At 44.5% G+C, this 19,828-nt stretch overlaps 1 protein-coding gene across 1 annotated transcript in view; it reads right to left on the bottom strand.

The window, feature by feature from the left end:
* Positions 1-975: 975 nt before the first annotated feature.
* Positions 976-19,828, bottom strand: part of DCTN2 (dynactin subunit 2) — a 53,019-nt gene continuing 34,166 nt past the window's right edge. Inside the window, exons 7-14 of the mRNA XM_068267437.1 lie at positions 18,622-18,772; positions 17,449-17,514; positions 14,698-14,736; positions 11,054-11,131; positions 10,883-10,954; positions 8,247-8,349; positions 5,834-5,925; positions 976-1,591 (exon numbers count right to left, since the gene is read on the bottom strand). Coding sequence (XP_068123538.1) covers positions 1,505-1,591; positions 5,834-5,925; positions 8,247-8,349; positions 10,883-10,954; positions 11,054-11,131; positions 14,698-14,736; positions 17,449-17,514; positions 18,622-18,772 — 688 coding nt within the window. The 3' untranslated portion in view covers positions 976-1,504. The remainder of the gene's footprint in view (positions 1,592-5,833; positions 5,926-8,246; positions 8,350-10,882; positions 10,955-11,053; positions 11,132-14,697; positions 14,737-17,448; positions 17,515-18,621; positions 18,773-19,828) is intronic.

Genomic DNA, 19,828 nt, shown 5'->3' with positions numbered 1-19,828 from the left:
CAGTATTTCATTTATTCTTTACAAAAGCTCTACCTGGAAAGGATCTATAACAAAGATACATGCCACCCTCCTACCTGTTTGCACACTTTTCTGGCAGTTGGACTGAACAACTGCCATTTACTAAGTGCTTTTGAGAATAAAGAAAACCCTGAAAATCACCCAAGAGGAAATGGAATAGACCAATACCAGTCGGTTATGTCAGAATTCTTTTACCTACTGTATGACAGCAACATAGGAGAAAAGTATTTTATAGCACATTTAACTGTGGGAGAAATATACATTTTATTTCAGCGAGGGGCTGAGCAAACTCAAAGTTGGAGATACAATAGTGGTCAGTTTGGATGGTCAATGAGCTGTAAATAATACCGGGTTGATAGTTGATGCAGGATTATGTAGATTTTGTATTCACATTAATGCAAAGGTGGGATTCGATTGGTCCATTTTCAAACTGCATAAATGTGCATACAAATTTGGCATTATCCTGCATGTTAGTGGGGCACTACTTCTAGGGGGAGGTTAGTGTTGGGCACTGGAGAGGGAGAGGTTAGTGTGAGGCAGGGGAGAGGTGGGTGTGTGTGAGGGAAGGGGTGGGGTCCCTGTTTTTAGGATTTCCCCTTACTTCCTGGGCCAATAGAAAGCCAACTTTCACACAAGTTCCCAGAAAACTTGTTCCCACTGGAACAATGGCCTACATTTCCTGCTCCAATGCTGGCTGTGAAAATTATGCAAATCATTTTCTTCCTTGGTGGCAACTAACACTGGAAGAGATACTAAGGACCTCCCCCTCCCTCTCCCCATGGGACCAAAAACATTATTGAAAGCCTGAAAGAAGCTCTAATTCATTTCCAGGCTATCCAAATCAAAGTATGTGTGTTAACTGCAGCAGCACTTTATGTCACTATTGTTGGGCTTACAAACCAATCAAAATTAATTTGACATAACAAGCAGGAAAACACTATTCAGAGTCAATCCATCTTCAATATAATGTACTTTATGTTTATTTCGAGAGAGGACAGTTAGTGTAGACAGTTTCCCTCAAGCCAGCAAAAAATTGTTATATTAATCTCAGTGTTTTGTTCAGTTAGCCACTGACGGACGTTCTGCACTGGAGGGTTTAACAGGAACAACATACAGATATAAATAAAAGGCATAGAAAGTTCTCTCATCCCTGTCCTATTCTTCCCATCCGCATTGCAACCAACATGCAAACGCAACACCTTGAAGTATAGTTCTCAAGCGCTTGGACCACGGGAAGAGCACCTGATCCGGTAGGCACATGAGGGTCCCGTGCAAGGGTGGGTACAGGAGAGGAGCAGGAAGCATACGCAGGGAAGGAGCTGAGGAATGGGTAAAACTGGAGGCCAACAAGACTATAGGCATATATACACAATAGTAAAACCTTCTGTTTAGTCATGGGGGTTGATCTGGAGTCATTTCATAGTGCAGCGTTTGCAGAAACTCATTCTTGTTGAAGGGAATGGGGATAGTAAAGATCTGATGTTGCTCATTTGCCCAGCTTCTTTATCCTGGAGTCAATAGTAGAGAAGTTGTCCTCCACTGTAGCTAAATTCTCCTTCATGGCCTTCTGGACCTGCTCAGAGAAAAATACACCTGTATCAGTTTTTAATTCAAGTGGAACGTCTTGCTGACATAGTTGTGTATATATAATCATTACTCATCCCATAAACAATCATTTTCTTGTGTACGTGTCACAGTCCTAATTCATCATCTAGATAAATGTGTTTTTACAATACAAACTACATGACAGGTCTGGCAAAAGGCATGCCTGCAGTACCCAGGTTAGTTGCACTTCCCACCAGTTTAGTAAAGGATCCTCTAGCAGGTCACCAAGTACCTTGGCTGGCAGTGAGGTTACCCACCATGCAGCCTTAAAGGGAAGCTTAAGTGACATGAGACAGACGTGTATATACAGTGCCAAGCGCACAAATAAATATCAGGGCTGTGGAGTCGGTACAAAAATCTTCCGACTCCAACTCCGACTCCTCAGTTTATGAAACCACGACTCCGACTCCGGGTACCCAAAATGGCTCTGGCTCCGACTCCTCGACTCAGACTCCTCAACTCCGACTCCTTAGTCTAATACTTAACAGGGCTGTGGATTTTGTACAAAAATCATCTGACTCCCGACTGCTCAGTTTATGGAGTTAACGACTCCAACTCCGAGTGCCCAAAATTGCCCCGACTCCGACTCCTCGACTCCAACTCCGACTCCACAGCCCTGATAAATATGCTGTGTTGCTTTTCTTCTTTCTCTGCCTGAAAGAATTAAAGGAATATTATCAAAGTTGTACTATTTATGGCAACAGCATGAATCAAGATGCCAACAACAGTAAGAATGAACACAACATATGTTTCTTCTGTGCAGTGTTTATTTTTTTTCTATCAACCTTACTGACGGCAACCTCTTAAAGTGATCCTTAAGTCAACTATAAAAAATGAGATTTACTCACCTGGGGCTTCCCTCAGCCCCCAGCAGCCGATCGGTGCCCTAACAGCCCCGCTCTGACGCTCCAGGACCCGCCGGCGAACACTTCCGGTTTGGCCGTCACCGGCTGACAGGCATGGGAACGTGAGTGATTCTTCGCGTTCCCATGCCTGTCGGCCGGTGATGGCCAAACCGGAAGTGTTCGCCGGCGGGTCCTGGAGCGTCAGAGCGGGGCTGCGAGGGTACCGATCGGCTGCTGGGGGCTGAGGGAAGCCCCAGGTGAGTAAATCTCATTTTTGATAGTGGACTTAAGGTTCACTTTAAAGGGAACCTAAACTGAGAGGGATATGGATTTTTCATTTTAAAGTGAATGTTTACCGGTAAAAAAAAAGAAAAAGTCAGATACTCACCTAAGGAGAGGGAAGGCTCGGTCCTAACGAGCCTTCCCTCTCCTCTCCCGGTGCCCGGTCCCGCGCAGGATCCCCCGTGGCAGTATTCGACCAGTTCGGTCAAATATTGCCACTTCCGCATGCCTTCGGGAGCTTTCGGAAGCCTTCGGGAGCACTCGGGCTGCCGATGACGCGGCTGCTCCATACTACGCATGCGCGAGCGCCCTCTATGACGCGCTCACGCGTACGTAGTATGGAGCGGCCCGTCTTCGGAAGCCCGAGTGCTCCCGAAGACCTCCGAAGTCCCTGCGGCGGCGGACACGAACGGGGGAGCCAGCACAGCACCGAGGGCAGCGGGAGAGGAGAGGGAAGGCTCATTAGGACCGAGCCTTCCCTCTCCTTAGGTGAGTATCTGACTTTTTCTTTTTTTTTACCGGTACCCATTGGCTTTAAACAATACCAGTTTCCTGGTAGTCCTGCTGAATTCTTTTGGCTGCAGTAGTGGCTAAATCACACACCTGAAACAAAAATGCAGCTAATCCAGTCTGACTTCAGTCAGAGCACCTGATCTGCATGCTTGTTCAGGGGCTGTGGCCAAAAGTATTAGAGATACAGGATCAGCAGTAGAGTCAGGCAACTGGAATTATTTTAAAAGGAAAAATCCATATCCTTCTCAGTTTAGGTTCCCTTTAAAAAAACTGACGGCGACAGATAATAGATGAGCTCATTATTTGAGGTGATTCCTCTTTTTGAGTGTGGCAGTGGAATCTCCTATTGTGAGGCTCCCCCACACCAGAGCGCATTGTACAGCGCGCGCCCCGCCAAACTAAGGTTCTATGATGAGCGAGAGTCAACCGCCCTCACGCCTTATCTGCTCCTCATCGTGAAAGTAACTTCTGTGTGCAACGGCAAACGAATGAGCTGGAGGAGGGTGCGTCAATGTTCCGAAAAGAGCCGGAGAAGGAGCCAAAGGAGGGTGCATCAAAATCCCTTTCAGTAATCTGCTGGACTCATTCTCCTTACAGTAGCCTGTGGAAACCTCTCCACAGACTACTTGCAGCTTCGCCCACCAACTGCCCACATTTAAATTTATTCTAATAAAGTCCCCCTCTTCAGCCCCTTCTTCAGCTACTTTTGGAGCAATGATGCGCCCTCCTCCGACTCTTTTGCTATTGCTTAGCAACAGCAAACAACCAATGAAGCAGCGGCTCCTCGCACATGGAAGTTACTTTCACAATGAGGAGCAGATTAGGAGTGAGAGCGGTTGTCTCTCGCTCATCATAGCACCTTAGTTCGGCAGGGTGCGCGCTGTACAATGCGCTCTGGTGTGGGGAAGCCTCACAATAGGAAATTCCACTGCCACACTCAAAAAGAGGAATCACTTCAAATAATGAGCTTGTCCATTATCTGTCGCCGTCAGTTTTTTTAAGGTGATGCCGTTAGTAAGGTTGATAGAAAAAAAAAAAATAAACACTGCACAGAAGACACATATGCGGGGTGTTCATTCTTACTGTTGTTGGCATATTGATTCATGCTCTTGCCATAAATAGTACAACTTTGATAGTATTCCTTTAATATTCAGCTATCCAGCTGACATTTTTTCTCCAGTTGGACTACACAGCCAGAAAATACTTTCCTGTCAGAGAGCTGGGCCTCTGAGGGCAGGGGATAGATAAAAAAAGGGTCAATAGTAGTTCATATATTTTAGCACTCGAGACATGGGACATAACATAAAACTGTGGGATATCTCTGGGCCTGTCTCCACTGGTCAGTTTTTCTGTGCATTTTCTGCTTACATAGCAACATGTGTCCTTTAAATGCCGATAGCTGCTGTGAAGTATCGCGACCGCAATACATCACTAGTACGGCCGCTACTATGTTAATTAACATACTTACTATGTAATTAACATCGGAAGGGATGCTACGCTGCACGACCACGCATAGTGTGCAGCCCTGGATTTAGCTTGCGGTGCTGTCATGGAGCTTGCGCTGCTATAGCAGTGCAGCTTAATGAATCAGCTCCATAGTTTCTTATAGCCCACATAGTACAGACAGCTGTCGCACAAAAAAATTTACCGAGAGCTGGTTACTGGAAATATGCTGAAATAACAGGTGACCGAGTACAACCTGACATTTCTAAATAACTAGTAAAAAGGCCCGCCCGTTAAAAAACAGAAGCTAGGCCAGGGCCGCTACACCCAGCAAAGTGCATACTGATGCATCCTGCTCGCCCTTCCCCCACCGATGTCCGAAGTATATGCACACAGGGAGATGATGTTTGCTCGGCAGTTGGAAAAAGCTGTTATTTCCCACAATGCAATGAGGTTCTCAGACAGCAAACTGTCAAGTCTGGAAGCAGGGACAGACACACGCACGCACGCACACACACACACACACACACACACACACGTACGCACGCACACACAGGATGCAGAGACACAGGGGTTTTATTATATAGGATAAATTCGCTGTCATAATAGCATTGTGTGGAGCTGAACACTGCTGATCAATTTCACATTACAAGAATATTTTTAGCCTATTGAAGAGCACCCTGTAACATCCTGCAATTTCTGCAGATCTCATTCTCTTACTACAAGAAAGTCAGGCAATACTCTGCCATGTGATGCAGTCCTTTTATGAAATAAACAACAGACTCAATAAGAAACATCAAACCTAAAGAAAATCTATCAAAGGAGGAGGCCCTATTTGATCGATGTCCTGTTCATCAACCATTTACCAGGAAAGATCATTATATAAAACATGGAGTGGACAGGCATGGGTGGGTAGGGGTATGCTAAAGAAAAGGCAGCATGACAGACGCCATAACTTGATACTGCAGTGCAATGGAGAAAGGGATATTAGATCAGATCTGCGCAGAGAGTAGAGCACTCTCGCAAGGTGGTAAATAATCAGTATCAGGCACATATAGATTATTTCTCATTTGTAAACAGTTGGTACCTAGTATTACTCTACAAGAAAACAACACAGTTTCACATACCACGGCCAGAGCACTTTTGTTGTCCTTCAGAGAATTGGCAATCATCTGCTGTGTCGTGTCCAGATGAGTGATCAGCTGGCCAAACTGCATAGCTGGAAGGCAAGGAAATGTCCATCTTAGTTGTTTCAATTTTCAAAAACGTATTATTATTTAAAGAGCGCCAAGATATTCTGTAGTGCTGTACAAAATGCAAAACATACATCAATGGGGAGCACAGATACGTGAGTAGTTCAACATACTGTACAATCAGGACAACCAGTGACAGAAGTACCAAAACATACAAGTGATGTGTAGTTTGAATATCGCCACCAATACTCATAGATGTTCATCTGATAAATTAGACATAAAACAGAAAACAAAAGAGGGAGGTCACAGCCCTTGCAAGCCTACAATCTTAGAGGGCAGAGATGGATTAAGATGTGAAGGGGCAAGGTAGTACATTTGGGCCCCCCTCATGGTCTTTTTGGTAGGCTGAAGTGCAGAGAGGTCAGAGACAGTGGCCTGGTGGGTTCCTTGACACCCACTAGGCCTCAGGCCCATCTAGCTTGCCTGGTAGTCGATACTGCTCTGCTAGAGGGTAGTGGGGTTGAGACACAGGGGAAGTAGACAGAGGAGATGAGGCAGGGAGATTTACATTTTAACTATAGCAAATTATAAGCTTGTCTGAAAATGTGTGTCTTGAGGGTACGTTTGAAAATTTCTAGGCTCGGAGCATGACACATAGGCTGTGGTAGAGAGTTCCAAAGGAGGGGTGACTCTCATGAGAAGTTCTGGATGGGAGAGTGAGAGGAGGTGACCGAGCTGGATAACAAGACTGTCTCTTGGGAGGAGCTAAGGTTTCTGTGATGGATGATATCTGGAGTGTAATTGGGAAATGTATGGAGGGGATAGCCTATGTTGAGCTTTGTATACTAGTGTTAGAAGTTTTAACTGGATCCTTTGGGTGATTGGGAGCCAATGGAGGGATTAGCAGAGAGGGACAGCATCAGAGGAGAGGTGGATGAGAAGAGATTGTAACAGCATATTAACATGAAACAATACTAGTGAACAATGTTCCTATGTGAAAAGCTCCACCAATACTGCCTGGAAGATCTATGCTGCATGTTATATTAGGACCTGGTACCACTGGCTTGGGAGCAGCATTTCCAGCAAGTTTTATTTCAGATCTTGGTTGTTTAGTTTGATCTGTGGTTTTAGAGACGGTACTCCCCTCACTTTTGTCCAAGGCTATGTGCACACTCATGCCAGATCTGATGAATGATGCACTGTTCCCATCTATGTAATTGTGGTGTCTGTTGTAATGGACATGCCACAGATACTATGCTTTCTATGCTGTATGGAAAAGGCATGCAGGATGGGACTTTGCGTTCCGCTATCACAACAGAGACAACAGACTATATACCATAGCTAACATAGGAACTGTTAACATCCGTTAGACGTCACGTCATTACAGAAAATGGTCTATAGGATCTGTTCACACCTCCATTTTGAATCTGTCTAATGTGTACGTTGCAGTAGTGGAACACAAATTACCACCTTGTGCGACTTTTCCGGACACCAGACAGAACACGCACATGTCATAGATAGCATAGTATCTATGATATGCCCGTTACACCAGACACCACATTTACATGGACAGATACAGTGGATGCACCATGACTGTCCATGTCAGGAATCCATTGGCGCGAACCCAGCTGTAACACGCATACACGTTGCTTACATATGCATGTATTCCTGCTACTGCATGTAGATTTCCATAGGGAATCATATAAGCATGAAATTAAATACAAATGACTGTGATCCACTGAAAATAAACCACTAATGCACAGTTCACCACACAGAAAAAAAAAAACACCAAGAATACAATGCATATTTTTCTATGCATTTTTGAGTTTTTGTGGTGTATAAAAATCCTACCCTTATCGCCTATATAAATTCAGCTGTGCAGGGAAGGCTTTGATATACTGTTTTATTTAATATATCACCAGATTATTTAGTTTAAGGCCTGGTATACACATTCAATTTTGGTTGATCAAGAATTGGCCAATTTTACCTCCTCCATGTAGTACGAGAGCTTACCTTTACAATTTGTTCATAGTATTCAAAATCTGTTGGTCCTCATACTATGTAGAAGTGGTGAAAATGGTCAGTGATTGACCAATCAAAAATGGGATTTGTGTATGCACCTTTACTCTCTGATACCCAAGCCTAAAGTATCTAACTGTAAACCATTCCCTCTTCCATTGCCTGACCTGGGTGACCCGGGCATTGAGATGGAAAGTGAGGAGAAATTAAAAGTGAAGCAGAACAAAAAAGTCCTTTCCCTGTCCAAGCAGGAACATGGCTGGCGTTGTGCCCGATATAGAACAAGCACACTACTTGTACCAGTTCCTCTCTTGACAACCATTGTTACCTTGTTCATGGAGCTGCTTCAATGCCACCAATCTCTGAACAACCTGGGGCAACGTGCCAGACATGGAGTCCCACTTCTGAACAATGTCATACAGCTGGTGCACCTGGGAGACAGACAAGCGAGTCAGAATTTCCATCATTACTGCTGTGATAGTCAATATATTTATTTGGTAGAACAGATGGCATTTTTATACTTCTGTATCCTTTCAGTAGCCAGGTGCCATAAATTGTCCAAACCAGGATACAGAGGTAATAAAGCCCTGCACAGTGTGACAATAAGTACACTGCACCTGCCACTGCTATGACGGGGTGTCTCAAATGTCATCCAGCATGCATCTTCCAAGCAAAAAAGCAAATAACTGCCTACGCTGTGATAGTCTAAGATTACAGCAATCTACAGCTACACAGGTGTACCCACGAGAAAAGACACGGGGTTGATTCACAAAGCTTTTCTCATTAATTATCTCACCTTACTTATTTTTTACCTTAAATATGAACTTTAACCCAGGATTGAAGTTCATCCCAATCAGTAGCTGATACCCCCTTTCCCATGAGAAATCTGAACCTTTTCTCAAATAGATCTGGGTGTCTGTGTGGCTGATATTGGAAAGGTATTGTTTAAAAGGAAATAAATATGGCAGCCTCCATTTTCTTTTCACTTCAGTTGTCCTTTAAAGAGACACTGAAGTGTCAAAAAAAGCTTCTTTTATTTAATAAGTGTTTAACATAATAGCTCTAACTAAACTGCTGCATTCCCGACGCTGTAAACTATCTAAATCCCCCCTAACTCCCCCCTCCCTCTCCCCTGCAAAATTCACTACTTTCTTGGTCGTGGATTTTGCTGCCCTAAGCGCTTCCGTGTGAGGCAGGGCTATGAGCTGCAGCTCTGCCTCACACGCGTCTGTCAGCGGCGGATCTCCGCCTCTCCTCCGCCCCTCTCAGCGAAGGAAGACAGAGAGGGGGGCAGGGGAGAGGCAGCGATCCGGGCTGACAGACGCGCTGAGAGGTAGAGCTGCGGCTCATACGGAAGTGCTGCCCGGATTGCCCCCCGGGGGGTTTGGGGGGATTTAGTTAGAGTGGCGGGGATGCGGCGGTTTAGGTAGGGTTATTATGTTAAACACTTTTATTGAATAAAAAGATTGTTTTTTTGACACTTCAGAGTCTCTTTAAGTTAACTTGGTTAAGAAGAGATAAACTGTGAGTTAATAAGTAAGGTGAAATAATTCAACAGAAAAGCTTTGTGAATTAACCCCAGGGTCTCAACAGCTATAAATGTATAGCAGATGAGCCTTAGCCTGTGCCTGTTCATTTTGGAATTACTCAGCACGAGTATCAGTCTCTGCAAAAGTTCTGTTCCAGTGCCTAGGCATAGAATAATGCACTGACTGACTATTTCACAGAAGTGGCAATTTATGAAAAGCAGAACTCCAACAAGAAATGTAAATACATACATGTTTGCCGACATGCTTTGTACATGTGTGAGGCATGATTTGTCAGAAAAATAATTAAAGAGCATCCAAGACAAGAAGGCGCTAATACATTTGCCTTCTGATTTCCATCCGTTGGATATCAGATTGAATTCAGTTCAACATCAGTGGATCATTTTTTCTTTGTATTTCTACAACAGCGTTACAACGCTTTAGAGATACAAAGTTTTCTTCATATACAAAAAAACATATATACAATATTTTTATTACATATTTTTGTTGTAAAAATGTTACAATATTGTACACATTAAAGTGTGTGCCTTTCTTAGTAAGTTAGACCTTTTACCCCTCTGATTCATTTAGTTGCCCATCTTGGTACCTGTTCTACAACAACATTATCCTTCCTATAGTGTGATGTCAAAAACTGTATACCATACTCCAGATGTGGTCCCACGAGTGACTTATACAGAGGGCATAGCATATTTATATGCCTAGTTTTGCATTTAAAACAGTTCCTTAACCTCCCTAGCGGTATTGACTGTTATACACGTCAATACAAAACATGCTGAGAACAGTATTGACATGCATGCACGTCAATACTCTACTGCACTGTATACTGGACCCTTGCTTGACACATTTTGGCAAGTTAAAGGGAAAAAAAAAAGGTTATGAAAATTAATTGGATCACTTTTTGCACAGAAATCCTGGGAAGTTGAACGGAGGTTAATCTGTTATCACCTAGTATTTCCAAGTCTTTCTCCAAGTTTGATGTTCCCAGCTACTGTTATCTGCCTGGAGGTACACATATTAGCCATCTAAAGTCTAATAAAAGAAAAATGTACAGCTAAGCTAGTACTGACTAGTTCAGCATTGCTGTATGTGTCTCACCTACAGCTGTAAGACTGCACAGATAGTGTAGGATAATCTGATCAGTCCTTTCTCACCACAGACCAAGAATGTGTGGCATGTTCATAAGCACATGCTACATAGTTCTAGTCAGTGGCTAGCTATGACTATTTGTAGTGGAGACACTGGCTTCAGATGGGATTAAAATCTCCTGTAACAGGCTATGTCAATTTTTAATCTATCCCCCAAAAACTGTTTGGTTATATTCAGCATCCACACAAATTAGGAAACAATCTCCAATGTATGGTCTACTAAATGGACAGCAGACCTCTGCATTTGTAAAAAATGAAGTAGTAAATCATACCTTGCTTTCTGTGTCTGCATCCTCAACTGCTGCCTTGTGCTTTGCAATTTCATTCATCTTTCCCAGGACACTCTATAGGATGCAACACATTTTTATATAAAACGCACAAGTTAACCAGATTCTGTTTTTGCATGTGATGTGAACTTTATGTGGACATTAAAGGGAGCGAACCTGTAACCTGGCCTCTACTTGATCCAGCGATGCAACATCTAACATGTTTACTTTGGCTTGCAGAATTTCCACGGTATCCTACAGAGAAAAACTACAGGCATTACTTACTTCTTCTGCACAGACTTAAGAGCATACATGACACATGCAGAGCTCATTGTTAAGTGTTTACAGTGCACCACCACTGCTCTATATAGTGCCCACACATTGGACACCATAGCCAGATGAGCACAATCCAATAAAGTAATGCTCAGTGTGACCTACCAAAGGCCTGGACATTGTCATGTCAGGCAGAATTATCCACAGACAAGAATATGTGGCTGAAAAGAAAATGTAGGAACCTGCATAGGCTCAGTGTTAGAACAGAGGCTGCAGCTAAAAGTTTGACCTGTCATTTCAGGTGCCTGCACTAATGTACAACTAATGATTAACAAAGGTTAAACTGACTACAGTATACTGTAATTTAAAGAGAACCCGAGGTGGCTTCCTAAGAATGAAATCCGCACACAGAGGATGGGTCTGCTTATACTGGCCAGCCTCTGTTGCCATCTCAATCCCCCCTAAGTTCCCCCTGCGCTCTGCTGTGCCCCCATAAATCACAGCTACGCTGTCAACACGCAGCGTGTCGCAGCGGGCTGGGTTTACCTCTGTAGTGTCACTCTGCGTGCTCCCTCGCTTTCTCCATAGCTCCGGTCCCCGCTCGCCTCCCTTCCTTTCCCGCTGATTGGAGGGAAAGGGACGTGGGCGAGGACCGGAGCTATGCAGGAGGCGGGGGAAGCGGCGAGAGTGACACAGAGGTAAACACAGCCCGCTGCATGTCGACAGCGCGGCTGTGATTTATGGGGCATAGCAGAGCACAGGGGGAACTTAGGGGGGATTGAGATAGCAACAGAGGCTGGGCAGTATAGGCAGACCCAGCTTCTGTGAGTGGATTTCATTCTTAGGAAGCCACCTCGGGTTCTCTTTAGAGTATACTTTAACTGAGACAGATATGGTGGCTGCCATATTTGTTTTCTTTTAAGCAATACCAGTTGCCTGGCAGTCCTGCTGATATTTCGAACAAGCATGTGGCTAATCCAGTCAGACTTGAGTTATAGATTTCTGATCGGCATGCTTGTTCAGGGTCTATGTCTAATAGTATTAGAGGCAGGACAGCCAGGCAATGTTTATAGTGGACCTAACTTAAACGGACAAAAAAAAAAGTTTCACTTACCTGGAGCTTCTACCAGCCCCATGTAGATGTCCTGTGCCAGCGCCGTCCTGGAACACGGAAATCTCGTACTGTGCTTGCGCAGGACGCTCCTGGCGACGAGAGGATGCGTGCAGCAAGGGCCGTGCAAGCACAGTGCCCATCAACTGGCCAGTCGGTGGAAGCCGAAACTTAGCCACAGCGGGTGTCCAGAGACTTGTTCCAGGACAGCGCAGGCAGAGAACATCTGCAGGGGGCTGGTAGAAGTCACTCTTTTTTGTCAGTTTGATTTAGGTTTCCTTTAAAAGGAAATAAATATAGCAGCATCCATATCCCTCTGAGGTCAGTGGTCCTTTAAGAATTTCAAGTTTTAATCATCTTCTGCTGCACTAGTTCCATCTAGTGGCAAGCCAGCATTACATCTAGTGGCAAGCCAGCATTACATCTAGTGGCAAGTCAGCATTACTTCTTTGAACTGCAATCACTATGATAGATCGTGAACAATATCCTCAGGCAGTGTCAGCTGAAATGTTAATTGAATTATTAAATTAACTGGTTACATTTCCTCTTTGGACAGTCAGTAAAGGGTTAATATTGGTAAAGCCTGAGGAAAGGCAAACGCTACTAGTTTAAGCAAAAGTCTGCTTCTTCCACCTAATACCTTGGCTAGAGGGAATATTAAAAATAAATAAATTATAGGGCCTGAGCCCACTAACGCAGTTCTGCTTCTGTCTGCTTTTCAGCATCTCTAACATTGATGTGCTGCCGAGAAGCAGTCACAACTGCGGTAGTGGGCTCAAGCCACAGGATCAGGGGATGCACGGCCAGATCGACCATGTGACAGACCCATCTCTAATCAAATATGATCGGAGAGGGCTGTCGCCTCTACCTGGCGCCACCCAAGTGTAAAAATATCCCCCGGTGCTAACTTGCCAAAAAAAATCTCACCTCTGTCAGTGCAATTCCTGGCCTCCATCACCGCGAGAGCCTTAACCATGTGACACCAGGCGTATGCTATGGTACCAAACACGCCTGGCGCAATGTGGTACAGATGCTCACGGTAAAGGCGGACACGCTGGAGGAGGGCAGGAGTCACACCGGCCAAGAGGTAAAACTTTAAAAACACTGCACATAAGCATGGGGAAACACTTTCCATGTGGGAGGACACAGACCTGGCGTCTATCAGTTGTCGCGATATCAGACGCACACACTCTGAACCCAATCGGGCAAATGCAACTGAGATTTTCCAATATGTCCAACCAATAATTTCAACTAGTTTTGGCCCAAAATAGAAAGAACCATCAAACGGGCGGACATGTTGCAGCACCAATCTTCCTCAGATTCAATCTAATTTTTGAATCGGACAGCCGATCAGGATCCACTTTACCTGGGGTTTCCTCCAGCCCCTGGCAGCTGATATGACCCTCCCTCGTTGAAGATGCGGACCTCACCATCACCAGGTCGGCATCTTCTACGCCGGCAGCTCTCATGTGGCCTGGAGCGCCTGCACAGAACGCTCCAGGCCACGTGAGCGTGATCACAAGCAGCACAAGTGCCGACCTATTGGCACTACCGTGTAAAATATAGCTCTTTATTCAAAAAATATTAAAGTTATACAGTAAAAATGGCCACAGTTGTTTTTTGAATAAAAAGCTATATTTTACACGGTGGTGCCAGCCTTTGTGGACTTTGGGATCCCGGGACACCGGAGCTGCAGCAAGGGACATATCGGCTGCCAAGGGCTGGAGGAAGCCCCAGGTAAGTAGATTTTTTTTTTAAATTTCCTCGGACATCCCCTTTAATGTGGAGAAGTAATGGAATCAGCCAGTTTCTACATAGTGGCAGCATCATCAGTAAACATCATCATCAGTTGCTATAAATGAAAACAGTGACATTTCACTGCATATCTCAGTTCAATAACAGCCCCATACGCACTACAGATGCAGCAACCACTGCTGTACCCTTTTAACACAGTTAAACATATCATTGGCTGTATGTTTCTTGTCATGTTTCCTGTAATGCAATATTATGCCCTCTTCTCAATCTGTACCAAGTTTTCCCACCCTGTAACTACAGTTTGTTCTTAAGAAGCATTTTACTAGATCAAATCTCCATTTGCCCATTTTCAAACCTCCATGTAGAATAAGGGCCGACAGACTTTGAATCCTATGAACAGATTTTGTAAGTGTGCTCTCATACTACATGGAAGTGGCACGGCTGGTTCTAGCTACTATGAGGCCCTGGGGCCAAAGTAACTTGAGGGGGCTCCCCTAGCACAACCCCATCTCCCTTTGCCTTTGTGGAAGCGCCGGCCCTGGGAAGTGGTCAATCAAGATTGGATGTGTGTATACATCATAAACAGACTTGCTTATTTAGCATACAGAAGTGTCTATCTGCACATCAGACAAAACATAAGACACAGATTAACCATGCTTATTATCACAGACAAGCTACATACCATTAGATTTGAGCCTTGCAGGCCAACAGTGAGGGGATTCTGTAACAAAAAAAGTTGATTTACTGTAATTTAGTCAGTAATAAAGACAGCATCATAACAAGCCCTAGGTGGCTCTATGTGTAGGCTTGCACTGATTACCCTCAAAGGAATAACAGCAGCATTCCATGAACAGGAAGACTTGGCCAATAGACGAGGGAGAGCTGCTTCCAGGCTTCACTGATGCAGAGGGAGAGACCATAGATCAGTGATGGCTAACCTTGCCACTCCAGCTGTGACAAAACTACAAAGCCCATTATGCCTCTGCATTACCTAGTTGTGCTTAGAGCTGTCAGAGTATTGTAATGCCTCATAGGACTTGTAGTTCCACCACAGCTGGAGTGCCAAGGTAAACCATCACTGCCATAGATCATAGTGACTGGGCAAGATTCTTTATCCTGCCGCAACTCTCTCTACCCTAAACAGCAACCACATTAGCAGCACCTGTACAGCATCCATATACATCACACTGGCTGGATCTTAGGACTGTGGTCTCATGTCTATAGGAAAAGTGTGGGTGTGTTTTGCAGTAATAAGTAAAACATTCTCCTAGCGTGCACATTTCCACTAAGCTAAAAAGCTTAAAGAAAAACTCCAGTGAAAATAATGTAATAAAAAAGTGCTTCATTTTTACAATAATTATGTATAAATGATTTAGTCAGTGTTTGCCCATTGTAAAATCTCTTAAATCCCTGATTTACATTCTGACATTTATTACATGGTGACATTTTTACTGTTGGTAGGTGATGTAGCTGCTGCATGCTTTTTTGGCAGTCGGAAACAGCTGTAAACAGCTATTTCCCACAATGCAACAAGGTGCACAGACAGGGAACTGCCAGGAGTACCACGGTCCTCAGAGTTTCTTGTGGGAGGGGTTTCACCACAATATCAGTCATACAGCGCCCCCTGATGGTCTGTTTGTGAAAAGGAATAGATTTCTCATGTAAAAGGGGGCATCAGCTACTGATTTGGATAAAGTTCAATTCTTGGTCAGAGTTCCTCTTTAAAGAGAGCCCAAGGGGGGGGCTCAAAAAATATTTTTTTTAAAAGTAGGCTACTTGATCCACAGGGCTGGGCGAATCAGGTGGCCGCAAAAATCGCTGCTCCTGGCCCATTTTCACTTGCACGACCCCTTGGTCACTGAGAGACTGTGTTGTCTCTCATAGCGTGCAAGGAGGCGGGGGAGAGGCAGAAGGCGCGGCCAGGGAAGAGAGCTGCTCGATGGCAGCTCAGGAAACCCTGTGAGAATGCCCCGGGCGGGCATTTTAAACAGGGAATTTCTCTCCCCTCAGTTTACCTGAGTTAGCGACAAATCGTGTTGCTAAACTCGAGGGGCTATAGCGCAGCGGTTGGGGACACAGAGCCATGTCATTAGGCAGAGAACATAGCTCTGTGTCCCATCTGCAATCCTTCCCCCCAAGATCGACCCTTAGGTTCTCATTAAAGTTAAGCCTATCTAAACTAACAGCTGCTAAACAATGATCTAGCAGCTGGTCAACTGGCTCTGGACCACAGTAAGTAGAATCTTCGCCGCAGCTGTGGCTCTCCAACTCTGATGGGATGTGAATTCTGAGACACAGCTGATCCTCTGCTTCTAATACTTTTAACCACAGCCCCTGAACAAGCATGCAGATCAGGTGCTCTGAATGAAGTCAGACTGGATTAGCTGCATGCTTGTTTCAGGTGTGTGATTCAGCCACTACTGCAGCTAAAGAGATCAATCACAAAAAAAGAGTAATGTAGATTGGCACAAAATGCTCTAGACTGTAGACAGGTAGGGGGTAACAGGTCACTCCAGCTGTGCCTCCAGACAATTAGAATCGTAATCCATAAACATTAGAACACAAAGTATCCGGGCACCAGCAGCAGCAGTATGCTTAGTACACCTTTAATGCATCCCCAAACCGCATGACATACAAAGTGAAATGCCTAACGCCGTTTCACAGGACAAAACCTGCTTCTTCAGAGGCAACTAAAGAGATCAGCAGGACTGCCAGGCAACTGGTATTGTTAAAAAGGAAACCTCAATATCCCTTTCAGTTTAGGTTCCCTTTAAGGGGCCAGAGCGGCGTGGTCATTAATCAGTTAAAGAGGAAACACAATGACAAAGTATAAATGCAGTCAACTTTTACATTAAATAACCTGATTTCAGCATCAGAAACACTTCCCTAGCACTATATATTGCAATATATCCCTGCCCTGCTACCTAGGCTTAGCCTAGGCTGTTTATTTGCAGCTCTCCCCCCCCCCCCCCCCCCAGCATAATATTTTTTATACTGAAAGTTAATATTGAAAAGCAGCTCTTCTTTACCAACTAGCTAAGGCCTCGTTCAGATCATTCAGAGCAGATGGCTGTGCGATCGGAACGGAACGCGATCGCACGCCATCTGCACTACGCTGCAGATCTCATTCACTATAGTGAATGAGATCTGTGCTGCGATTGCCGAAAATACATGCAGCACTGCGATAGTGCATCGCACTGCTGCGCAGCGCATATGATTGGAACGGTAGAAGGGCTGTCTATGCCCTTCTACCGTTCTTGCGGGTCACACACGATACGCGCTGCCAAAATGCGCATGGCAATGTGCATAGTCTGAATGAGCCCTTAGGGCTTGGATTAGCGCAATTTAATTCCCTCCTTGGGTCAGTGGAGATTTGCATGCTAGGAGAATGAATCTGCTCATCCCCAGCACTTATAAAGTTCCTGTGACTTGCCTGTGGGTCCTGATCGCAGCGTACAGCAGATTCCAGCTCCCCTAGCCTCTTTTCAAGCTCAGCCAACTGTAAAACAAGAGAAAACAAATCAATGTCATATTGCATAACATAAACCTTATCAATGTGACAAACATGTTAGATACAACCATATGATTAAAACCACACACGTCTGGTGTCCATGAATACTGAAATATTGCATAATAATAGGGTATTAGGATTGACTTAATGCAAAAAGGGGGTCACTACAACAATCTAAAAACATAAATTAGTGTACAAAATGCATAATAACTTCAGAATAGGACATCTCATGATCAAAAAAAGCAACCAATTGCAAAAATAAAGGGCATGTATTGAATATTTATGAGGCAGATAGGTCCCAGTAAACAATCATCAAGAGGGAGTAATAAGGAAAGTGCTGGTAGTCCAGCCAGTAAAAGGCTGTAATAAAGTAAAGTGCAATGAGTGCAAATAAAAAGTCATAAGTAAGGACAAGAGCATGAAACTTACAAAGTCAGGAGCAAGGAGAGGAAAACCGGACCACCAGACCTGCGCCTAATGAAGCTGAGGCACCCCCATATATCCCACACCCCTTGAAAGCTGCTATTGTATCAATATAACATAGTTATTCCCTTCTCAGTCATTTCAATACTGTGGCTGATTGGTGTGTATGTATCCAGGTAAAGTGTGCAGTTCATACTGTCAGCAATGTTATCCAGAGCTTTTACCAATATTCAAAGCCACCTCATAAACATACATAAAGAATAAAGTACCAATCAAGCTTTCCATATGAAACAATACACATGCCTAAACCGGTTGTGAGTGTAGGATCAGTAATTTCTTTTCTTTGGATTAAATTATACTCTATAATAACAAAACAAAAAAAAACCCATGACACCGGCTAGGGAAAGTTTGCATCAAATCGTGTTTCTTACATCTGCTGACTAAAAGTGGACATTCAGTAAGAGAAAAGAGTGTAACACGGATTTAACCGAATGTTGTGTCTGTTCAGATATAGGCAGAATGTGCAATTCTGCTCAAACTCCTTTTTTTAAACAACATAAAGTACTACTCAGCAAGATACTGAAGAAACTACTACTGTTAACTAGATAGCTTCTACCATTCTGCATTCTACACAGCATGATACAACATGGGTTCCATCACAGGGCACATTACCTTAGCTGCCTGGGAAAACTTGTTTTGTTCAGGGCGGCAGTGTAGCTCATAGGTGACCAAACCTCCAGAATCCTTGTCTGACCCCTTAGCAGGGGCTTTTCCTTCTGGACCTTTCCTGGTTTTCGCAACATCCAACTGAGTCAACAAACGCCTGAAACCCAAAGCACAAGACTGGTACTGCAACAATTTACCCAGACTGTCTGCCATACCTCACACAGTATTATTTGCAGAGCAATGATGTGCAGATTAATCATAATAAGGTTCAGTTTACACTGCAAGGCAAAACTGTTTGGATGGCAAAAACTGACATTCGAAGTACAGTGTTCTCCCCAGAAAAATGTTCCAGCCGGGTGGCATGAAAAAGTAGCCGGGTGGGGAAGTAAGGTCACGTTGGGTAGAGAAGGAGTGTCAGGCTTAGGGGGGGGGGGGGGGGGGGGGGAGGGTGTGTGTGTGTAGAGGATCACAATGTGTCAGGTGGGGTGTTTTGACCACCCTGAACTAGGCATGGGAGAAGATTGTGCTGAGTGCTACAGGATATGGAGGTAGTCCCACTGAAAGCTATCAGGTGGGGAGGGAGATCTCACCCTGGGTGCAGCTGATGTGGGTAAGGTGTTCATACTGATGCCTCACACTGTGTGATGCTAGTGGACTGGGGGTAAATACTGGCTGCTGCTAATGGACAAGGGAGCATCTCCCTTTGGGTGATATGGAGGGGGTCTCAAACTGTGTGAAGCTGATGGGGAAATGCAGGTGGACAGGGAAATCTAAGGCTAGGATAAGAGAGAAATAAATAAATAAAGAATATATATATATATATATATATATATTCTATCAGCTCCTTCCCAGCATGCATAGGCAGAACAGAACAGACCATCGGAGTTCAGGGCAGATTAATTTATGAAGGATTGCAGTCTGGAGGCACAGGACTCTCCTCTTACAAGCACACATATAGAACAACAAGAGAGCTATGTGCTTCCAATGGCTCTCACTACGTTATGGCTGCAGCTTCACGCCACTGACAGCATTCCATTCCTCACCACGACCTGCGCGCGATTCTCCTCTCTGCTATAAATCACAGCCCACCACACTGCTCCGTCCCGAAATCAGCTCTGCTATGACTCCAGCACGTTTCTCCCCTGTGCTACGAATCACAGCCCACCACACTACTCGTCCCGCTTAATGCGCTGAACTTCGTGAATATAAATTA

This window comes from Hyperolius riggenbachi, chromosome 2 (genome assembly GCF_040937935.1).
Source record: "Hyperolius riggenbachi isolate aHypRig1 chromosome 2, aHypRig1.pri, whole genome shotgun sequence".
NCBI classification, from domain to species: domain Eukaryota; kingdom Metazoa; phylum Chordata; class Amphibia; order Anura; family Hyperoliidae; genus Hyperolius; species Hyperolius riggenbachi.
The sequence above is the reverse complement of the archived record's forward strand: the minus strand, read 5'-3'. Positions and strand labels throughout refer to the sequence as shown.